The sequence below is a fragment of the Brachypodium distachyon genome, chromosome 3 (genome assembly GCF_000005505.3).
Source record: "Brachypodium distachyon strain Bd21 chromosome 3, Brachypodium_distachyon_v3.0, whole genome shotgun sequence".
Taxonomy (NCBI): Eukaryota; Viridiplantae; Streptophyta; class Magnoliopsida; order Poales; family Poaceae; genus Brachypodium; species Brachypodium distachyon.
The window spans coordinates 11,408,674-11,418,585 of record NC_016133.3 but is presented as its reverse complement, the minus strand read 5'-3'; the positions used below and the strand labels follow the sequence as shown (position 1 = coordinate 11,418,585).

The following is a 9,912-nucleotide window of genomic DNA, read 5'->3' as shown; positions in this document are numbered from 1 at the left end:
TGCTCATCCCTAAGGCCGACCCTCCAACGCACCGTCCATTCTTGCCACGAAGCAGTTCGGTCCCAACTGCTGGCGGCCTGAGCCCTCCCTCGACAATAATGCCCACCCATATCTTTGCCACTCGCACCGGCAACCTGTACCTCTCATTGGCCAGAAATGGGTCGATTCCGCCCCTTCTCCTCCCCTGCCACATTCCGCCATCGTTGCCACTTCATCGAGCACGAAGAAACACAGTGACGACAAGATGATGCGCGTGTCCAGCACCTCGGCCCAGAACCGATTCTTCTTCCACTCGTTCGCCGAGCGCGCCTCACCTTCGAGGCGCTTTGCGTCTTCTTCACCCGCCACCTATGACCCCGCGCAACCGCTTTGACCTGCAAGCTTGCCAAACCATGCGCCTCCAGGGCCTCGTCCCCTACCGTGAGCCGCGCATCATCCGGGCAATCCCAGGAATGTCTGTCGGCGATGCTTCTTCTACTCCGCCGAGCTATTCGTCGTCCTCCACCACCACACCAGGCAGGCTAGCATCAACTTTGTGCCCACTAGCCTTGTTCCCGAGGGCCACCAACATCGTCTCTAACGTCTACCATGACGACCAAGACAACGCCAACGTCCTCCTCTACACCGCCACCAGCAGTCGCCAGTGCAACCGCGTCGAACACCACTAAGATCAGAAGCCCAGCATTGGTGCCCAACAGAGGGGGCAGGTGGTCGTGTAAAAACAACCACTAACAAACTAAATAATTCAGTAGAGAGGAAACCCTCTATACAATGGTAACGGCACTTGCGGTCTTGCGTTTGTCTCTTCACTTTTTACACTTTCGACGTTCCTCCGAAAGCACGTTGTGCCTGTGAGTAAGCTATACGCCGCCACCACATCATGCCCTTCTCACAAAATGGGCTCATAAATACTATTACTTCCAGCAAAATCAGTCACAAAATGAGCTCATTCAGTGTCAGTAGGGGGTCAGAATGATGAGGCCGTTGAGCAGCAGAGACAGAAGCAAGTCATGTGTGATGAAGTGTTGGATATTATGCGGGACTTGGATCGTTTTTCGGGGCACGCTTGCGCCCCTATCATGCGCAGATGAATCAGATTGTGATCCAGCATCTAATGGGCATCTGGGCACCGTGTCGAAGCATGAGCACTAGCAGCGAATCATGCATGATTAATGCGCGATGTCTGAATCAACCAATGGTGCCTTTGAGACCGACCTAGTCTTCCTTGGGGCATGAACAGAGACTCCTCCATGCTTGAGGGACCTATAATTCAACCCCCGTAAAGCCAGAACAACCTGATTGTTGAGACCCCCTTCTTTGTGATCCAGCATCTTAATTGGCATGTAAAGCGAGCACAACATGATTCCTGAGACCACCTCCTTTGTTCTCATTGTCATTGGAGGTGCTTGAGAAAGTTACACAAAACCACCACATTTGGGGCAACCTTCTAGGAAAACCACTTCTTTTTTCAAATTACTAGTGCTTTTGTGCACCGAGGTACTCCCACGCACTGATTTCCTAGTTGAGGACATTTTGATGCAAAACATGACAAGGGGGCCCACATGTCGGTGCCACCATGGCCCCACGCTAGATAAGGTTCTCTTCCTCCCACGGAAATCTTTACTCCGACCTCAACAACGACCTCCACAGCGGTGCGGTGGCCAAGCGCCTCTGCATCAGCAGCAAGGCGTGCCAGATCCCACCTCCGTGCTATATAACTGTAGCTGGATCTCGCCGGAGGCGAAGCCGAAGGCTAAGCCAAAGGCGACAATGTCACAGTTCCGGAGCCGATTCGTCGAGGAGAAGATAACAACAGGCGGGGCGAAGCTTCTGCAGTCGTCGTTGAAACGAGGGATGCGTCGGAGGCGTCTGGTGACGACGAACGGCACGGCCGACAGAAGAGCTCCACGACGAGGGAGTTCAGGGCAGCCGTGGGTTCAAGAGAGCGTGGCTTCGCACTCGGGCTAACGATGTGCAGCTCCTGCGCACGGCGGGGAAGCACGAAAGGCTGCGGGGACACGGATCAGGAGCGGCGGCGTCTCTGCCGGAGACGAGGAGGACGAAGCGCGGCAGAGGCTACGGGGGCGCGCAGGGTATAGGCATTGCAGGAGAGAGCACAAGTCTACCAAATCGAGTTCGATGCTGACAAGATCACCGCCTATCTCGTCTTTGGGCACCGCCGTTACTCCTACTGGGAGCTGACTCCTCGCAACGACGAGACCATGGCATTCCCAGGAATGGATGTGTCGGGGCTAATGATGCTCGACTCGTAGGGGCGGCCCGTGGCGCGAATCCCGCCGGCGGTGGAGAAATCTGGCGCAGGGCTGCAGGCGGTCAGATTCTTTGAGCTCAAGGACGACGGTAACCTGGGCCTCTACTTCTTCGACCAAGGCCTCAACCTGGAGGGATAGCTGGGCCTAGTGAAAATTGTATGTGTTCTCACCACATAAGAAGTGTGCAAACTCGCTTGTGTTGAAGTTATGTTGTTCACAGATGCACCACGCAACAATTAAATTATGTACATAAATACTAGTATTTTACCTAAATCGACCACAAAACTCTACACGGTAAAGAGGAGGGATAGCTAGGCCTAGTGAAAATTGTATGTGTTCTCACCACATAATAAGTGTGCAAACTCGCTTGTGTTGAAGTTATGTTGTTCGCACATGCACCACGCAACAATTAAATTGTGTACATAAATACTAGTATTCCACCTAAATCGACCACAAAACTCTGCACGGTAAATTTGAAGGACTTTAGAACTCATGTATTGAATTTGCAATGCCTGTACACGAAAATAAATAAAATGGCGTGTGCAAAACATGGCACCCCTAGTGGCAAAGTCCTAGAACCTCCGAGACCAGAACACAAAACGCTCACGATGGCACTGAGTGCACGACGGCTTACAAACCTAATATGCAAAATGAATACTAATATAATCTTGAAGAACCAAAGGCGATTGAACCTGTTTTACGAGGGAAGAGTAAGGTGGCAGACTAAACCGAGAAGAGAAACAGTAGCTAGGGTTTAGTGAAGAACCAAAAGAGGAGTAAGACAAGTTCGAGCGAGGACAAGTTCGGTCCAGTCCAGCCCACTATAATCTTCCTTATCGTCGTCGTCCACCCCACATTTACATCCCACTCCAGAAAGCTAAACCCTCCTCCTGCTTCTCCTTCGCACCAAGGTGTTCACTGCAAATTTGATAGATTTGATGTCCATACGCAACAATAAAATTGTGTGTGAAAAATGTGACACCCCAAGTGGGAATCCTAGATCCGCCAAGACCAGAACACAGAAATGCTACACAGGACAGACGATGGAACTGAGTGCACAGCAGCGCACAAACCTGATAGAACCATGGCAGCTGCGGCGGGCAATACGAGTGCCGGCAGGACCAGGAAAAGATGCAATCAGACCACATTACAGTGAGCACATATCCTTCTTTCCTTCACTTCATTTGAATCTCTTTGTTTCTCCATGGTTATGCAGATGCCTGAAGGCCAGAGAAAAGGCGAGGCACTAAGTACAAGCAGATGGAGACCTCCAGCAAAAGATGCAAAGAGAGAGTTTCTCGGTTTTCAAAACAGAGGTTGAGAGTTGATTTTTTTTAATACTCCAAAATTACCATAGAAAAATGTGTGTGGGAGGAGATGGCTCTGCTTTTTGGAATAAGAGTTTCTCATTTAATTCTATGGCTAAGCATTGGATCAACAATAAGAAACAGAGTGTCCCTCAAAAAGAAATCCCTCAATAAAAAACAATAAGAAACTGAGTGTGTTTATAATAGCATGTGCACTGCTGCCCTGTGGGGGCTTTGGGAGTGCAGGAGGGTTTTTTAACCATGATGCTTGGTTGAATATCAAACAAGTGTGGAAGATTATATTACAGTACGGCATGTAAGGGAATGGAAGATTCATTTTCAAGGGCCTGCTCAGGAACTGATAGAGCAATGGTCAAATCATATCATCAACCTGCTGCGGAATCCGTTGAGGCTCTATTGAGGTCTGGCGTTGATGACCCGAAGGGCTGGCACTGCTTGGTGACGTATGATGGAGGCACCTACTCTGGTGGACACTGGTGCTTGTCCAAGGGGCACCCAGCCACTCGACAGGAAGCAGAAGATAGGTGTGGCTTCTCTTCTGCTATTCTAATATGCTGGTGTAATAGCTCTTGTTCTGACACTGTAGTGGTTCCGGCTGTTGCCGGTACACCTGTAGTCTATGTTGCCAGGGAGGTTTTGTTTGTCATTTAGACTGCCATTTGAACTGAGGATGCAGGGTGTTTAGTTTCATTTAACAAAATGGAGCCAGGGAGCTGTCCCGATTCATCTAAACAAAATTGCCATAGCATCTTTTTTGTTAGATGATCATAACCATAGCATCTGTAATACACTGATACCACAGTTTGTCAAACTCCAATATTTATTTAACAGAGATTCTAAACACCTCAAAGTAATTAAAACTGCTGTTTCTCAAGGAACCACGGTGTTCTCAAATTAATCCAAAAATACTTCGCATCCATACGGAAGGGCAGGGGCGAACCTTGGAATGTTGGGTGAGGAGGCGCGGTCTTGGAGGCGCGCGGCGGCGCGACCAAATGCGAGGGGACCTGCTTTGCCGGGGAAGCGAAAGAAGGTGGCAAACCATATCAGAGGAGTCGCAGAGAAAAGAAACAGTGGTTAGGGTTTAGTTCCCGAGGAGGAATAGGAAGAGCAGGGGGCGTATCTCGGAATGTTGGGTAAGGAGGCGCCGTCCAGAAGGCCGGCGGCGGTGGCGGCGGCGCGACCAAAGGCGAGGGAACCTGCTTTGCCGGAGAAGAGGAAGATCAAGGTGGCAGACCAGACGAGACGACAAACAGTAGCTAGGGTTCAGCGAAGAACAGAATGGGCCGTCAAGTCCAGCCCACGACGATTCAAGCGCGGCCCAGCCCACTCCAGCTTTTCTTTCTTATCGTCGTCGTCCACCCCACATTTTCGTTTTCAAAGGAGAAGGAAAGGATTTGGTTTGGCCATGGCCATGGCCGCGCGTTGCTTCTTCTCCCCGGAAGCTAAACCATCCTGCTTCTCCTTCACACCGAGGTGCTCCTCCTCCCCGCCGCCGCCCCTAGGTACCTGCCTCTCTCCTTCCCTCCTCCCCTAGCTAGCAAAGTAAACTAGCTTGCTTGATGAACTGGACTGGACTGGATTGGATTAGGAGGAAATGGGAGGGGAAAGAAGGCGGTGAGGGAGGACTGGAGGGAGAAATCGAATCCCATCCCTCCCGGAGGCGTCTACCCAGCCAAGGACAAGTGCAGCCGCTGCGGCCTCTGCGACACCTACTACATCGCCCATGTCAACACCGCCTGCGCCTTCCTCGGAGACGGCATGTCCCGTGTCGAGGTTGCTCCTTCCTTCCTTGCTTGCTTCATTTCTCGCCTACTTCTTCTCTCTGCATTTTCTCCCTTACTTCTTCTCTCTGCATTCACATCCTCGTTTACATAGGATCTGGAACCGATAGTCCATGGGAGGGGCAGGAAGGATACCATGGATGAACTCTACTTCGGGGTGCATGACCAACTCCTCTATTCCAGGAAGACACAACCTGTTCAAGGTGCCACCATTCTTCATTTCACCCCCCACAGAATGCACTTGCCTTTTGCCAGCTTCGTTTACTTACCTCCACCACATATGTATGATACAGTATGTGCTTTTATTACATGTAGGAGCCCAATGGACAGGAATAGTCACCACTATTGCGGTTGAGATGCTCAAAGCAAATATGGTCGATGCCGTGGTTTGTGTACAAAGGCACCCAAACAAGAATCGGATACCATATCTTTGTCCTTCCTTTGCTAAAGAGTAACTCATGGGCTTACTTGACTAATGTTGTTTTATGTATTGCCTCCATCTGCAGTGATCCAGAAGATAGGCTGGCTCCGAGGCCTGTTTTAGCCAGGTAATTGTCACTTTCAGAGATTTGCTATATCATTTGTGCCGCGTAGCTCTTCTCACTAGATATGCTTCAGCAATTTCATTTATTTTCTACTTATCCGTAAGCCTTAAATCTTGCTATTGGTCTATCCATTCATTCTTCCTCATATTCATTCTTGTTACAATGGAAGTGAGTCAATATTCTTAACCATGCTTTGCTAGGACGCCAGAAGAAGTGATTGCAGCTAAAGGTGTCAAGCCAACATTATCACCTAATCTCGATACACTTGCCTTAGTTGAGGTAAATCTGTCTTTTTGCTTGCTATACTTTGCTTTTGCCGTTACCTACTGTATCTTGTCTCCTGCCCTTCTCAACCTATGAAAGCAAACGGGTCTAGCACGATTTTTTATTCAACCGTGTTTACCTTCTATATGCCGTTTAATCCATCTATTCTCCTAGGGTACGTGCCCTTGTTCACACGGAACGTAGGCGACCATTACACAGTGATTTTTTTTCTTTATGCACTTAGAAAAAGTAAGATTGGTGATGTAGAATGATACAGCAGCACGCCCCTCGAAACAGGAGTTTGCACAAAGAGAGACATTTCATGTTATATATCTTAATTTGCAAAGTAGTAAATATTGGCGCAATTTTGAACTCAATCAAGGTGCACGTCCATCAGGAAAAGAGAACATTCTTACTATCATAGTCACACCCAATCATGAGACAAACAACCATCTCAAACATTAATGGTGAAAATAACCTCTTAAATCAGCAACAACCTTCATAATGTGTGCACATGACTATCGTGACTTTCATTTGCAACATAACTGTAACTATAATATTGCCCTTTGACATGTCAAGCAATATATTCGTTTAATGTCATCGTGGCAAATGCAAACAGCATCATGTGTGTTCAAATGGATGAGCACATGCTCAAGCATCTGTTAATGCCATAGTCATGATCAATCCGAATGCCAGATTTTTTATGGAATACATTGATGCCAAACTATGGCATCAGGTCCAGATCATAATTTTTGGAAACCTGAGGATTTCATGGTTTCTTTTGGCAGGCAGCTGGTGTAAAGCGTCTTCTTTTTTGTGGTGTGGGTTGCCAAGTGCAAGGTATTTTACCTTTTACGTAATCATTCTTCTATTTCTACTCTACCATTGGTGGTTTATCATATCTCACAGTTATTCAACATGAAAATATTTGATTACAGCTTTGAGATCTGTAGAGAAGTACCTTGGCTTGGAAAAGCTTTACGTGCTCGGCACAAACTGTGGTAACTACTGATAGATCTCCGGGCCAGTCAATCTTGAAATTTACATCGTGTTGTGTGGAATATATATTGGAGCTTTGGGCTTACAGTAGTAAAAATATTCTCAGTGGACAATGGTACCCGTGAAGGACTTGATAAATTTTTGAAGGCTGCAAGCACTGAACCAGAAACTGTTCTACATTACGAATTTATGCAAGATTACAAGGTGAAACTTAATTTGAAACAGCTGGTACCCTTTCCCTCCATTTTGGAGCAGTTTTGTGTATGTACCATCAATAGCAATACAATTGATCTACTTGTGCAAGGTCAACAGGTTTTTAGGTTCTATTGATAAACATATCTATTTCATGGAGTTATGATGTTGCTTTGCCAATTTTGATATATGATAAAGTATTGTATAACTGCGAGTATGCAGGTGCACTTGAAGCATTTGGATGGGCATATAGAAGAGGTAAGCCACCTGGTTGTCTCTTATTGTACATCATTGGGTCTGCCAAAATAGTCTCTTTATTGCTTAATTGGAAGCAGGTGCCGTATTTTTGCCTGCCAGCAAACGATCTAGTTGATGTTATTGCACCATCATGCTACAGGTATGCTTCGCTCACTGTATAAATCCGTTCAAATCCGTTTCCATATCTTCTCAAAAATTTGTAGGCATCATTCACTAATGTCAATCTAATGATTTTAATTCTGGCATCCTGCAGCTGCTTTGACTACACAAATGGATTGGCGGTGAGGTTCCCCTTGTTCTTATTTAATTTGAATATGTACTCCTTTAGGCATTGTTTCAAAATTCAAATGGGTAAATAGGTATTGAAGTTGGAGCTGTTGGTCATCTTTTGAGAAAGCAATCATCTGCTTTCTGGCTACAATAGAATTCGCTGTTACTTCTGCTCGTATTCATAAAAATATATTCTTGCGCTGCATCTGGGTCAAGAACAGTAATTAATCCCTGTAGCCGATGATTTGTTATCCCTATACAGTTGCTTTTATTTTTCTCTTTCTGTTCCAACAGTTTGTTCACTTATATATCAAAGCAGTTTGAGTTTATGTTGCAAAACTGCAGGATTTAGTGGTGGGCTATATGGGAGTACCTAAATATTCTGGGGTTTCCATGACTCAGCACCCTCAGTATATCACCGTCAGGTAATTAAAGTGAATGAAAATTTGACTGGCTATTAGCGAGCAATCAAATTACTCAACACGGGAGTGATTTTGTTTTTCTGGTCACATTAAGGAACGAGCGTGGAAGGGAGATGCTCAGCTTGGTAGAGGGCCTTTTGGAGAGCACGCCAACAGTTAGCAGTGTATGTATGCATCCAGTAAAAATGGTGCATTCGCTATGATGTCGATTAATTGATGTTCTTCCTCAGGGCGCGAGAGAAGCATTTGTGATGGAGACAGTGAAAGCTGATGATGCAGCCAAAATGGGTATGCCTTGAATTGCAGCAATTAAGTGTTGCTTGGCTCCAAAAAATGAATGTGATTGACAGCTGGGGATTTGACTAAATTTTCAGGGAAGGGCCCTGCCAATCCAGCTCCCAGATTTGTGGGCAACATCATTGCCTTCCTGCTAAACCTGGTTAGTGAAGAATGCATGCTTCTCCATTTTGGATTAAGATTGAATGTGCTCCACGTGATCAATGGAGAAAATGCGTGCAGATTGGGCCCAAGGGGCTGGAGTTTGGTCGTTACTCTCTGGATTACCACACGATAAGGAACTACCTGTATGTGAAGCGGGCATGGGGAAGCACAAGGTAACAATTGTAGTTCAAAATTAACTTCCAGTACATGTTAGGACGATGTGGAAATGAATGAATGGAGATTTTGGTGGTGTGTTGCAGAGCGGAGCAGCACATGCCATCGTATGCCAAGAAAATCGTGGAAGCGTACAACAAGGATGGACGCATCGACTCGATGCTACAAGATATAAAACAATAGTCAGTCCATATGTTCCATTCCATGTATATGTATAGCAAGCTATCTAGGTAGGTAGGTCTGATTGTTGTAGAGCTTAAACTAGCTTCACAAGCACTACCTACTGTAAATTACCAATATGTGTGATTCTGCCGTATATCAATGTGATTTGGTACAATGTGTGAAGCAAGCAAGCATGCCTCTTCTCAGTCGATCCACATTGATTGCATTGGATCGGGGAGCGTGCAGAGGAGGCGCGGGCATACGGGACGAAGAGCAGCTGCATCCCTCTCCTCCTGCTTGGCGTCGTCATTGACGAACAGCACGTGCCAGGCCTCGTAGATTTTCGGTGCAAATTTAACTCCGCATGTACGTTACGTAGGGTCGAGAGAAATGGAAGGAGCACAAAAAAAATAGAATGTAATATTTTCCATATTCTCGCCATTTTTATCGCTTGCGTTAAAATTTTACTTTCTCTATACATTGATATATCTTCCTTTGCGTAGTACAAAAAGATTTTGCCGCGGCTTTGATATCTGAGTAGACACGTATACGTAGAGAAACGTGGATGAGCAAATCTCTCGTGGATCTTATGGTGCAAATTTTAATTCGCACGTACGTTATACGTAGTCTCAAAGAAACTGAACGTTGCCTGAGCAGAAGAATTGTAGGAGCACAAAAAAATGAGTAAATAAAATGTAGCAAGAGATCTTTCTAGGTAAAAACTTGTTGTTGTTCTCGACAACAATTAGAGTAAGATGTGCCAATGATCGATGGCACAAGTGCGGGTATAAAAGTAGGAC

The 9,912-nt window shown here is 46.3% G+C and overlaps 1 protein-coding gene and 1 long non-coding RNA gene across 2 annotated transcripts; one reads left to right on the top strand and one right to left on the bottom strand.

Annotated features, from left to right (window-relative positions):
• Positions 1-2,741: 2,741 nt before the first annotated feature.
• Positions 2,742-4,822, bottom strand: LOC106866465. The gene is made up of 3 exons (XR_001406838.2): positions 4,542-4,822; positions 3,347-3,493; positions 2,742-3,191 (listed from the first exon to the last, which is right to left on the bottom strand). It is a non-coding gene; the product is annotated as an uncharacterized LOC106866465 (long non-coding RNA).
• Positions 4,823-4,944: 122 nt separating this feature from the next.
• LOC100841555 (7-hydroxymethyl chlorophyll a reductase, chloroplastic) lies at positions 4,945-9,303 on the top strand. Its single transcript, XM_003573177.4, has 18 exons — positions 4,945-5,106; positions 5,193-5,377; positions 5,480-5,588; positions 5,701-5,785; positions 5,892-5,933; positions 6,131-6,209; positions 6,983-7,034; positions 7,133-7,195; positions 7,300-7,397; positions 7,608-7,643; positions 7,721-7,782; positions 7,897-7,924; positions 8,259-8,338; positions 8,430-8,499; positions 8,566-8,623; positions 8,710-8,774; positions 8,855-8,949; positions 9,037-9,303. The coding sequence occupies exons 1-18, from the start codon at positions 5,010-5,012 to the stop codon at positions 9,131-9,133; spliced, it is 1,401 nt and encodes a 466-aa protein (XP_003573225.1). The 5' UTR covers positions 4,945-5,009; the 3' UTR covers positions 9,134-9,303.
• The last annotated feature ends 609 nt before the right edge of the window (positions 9,304-9,912 follow it).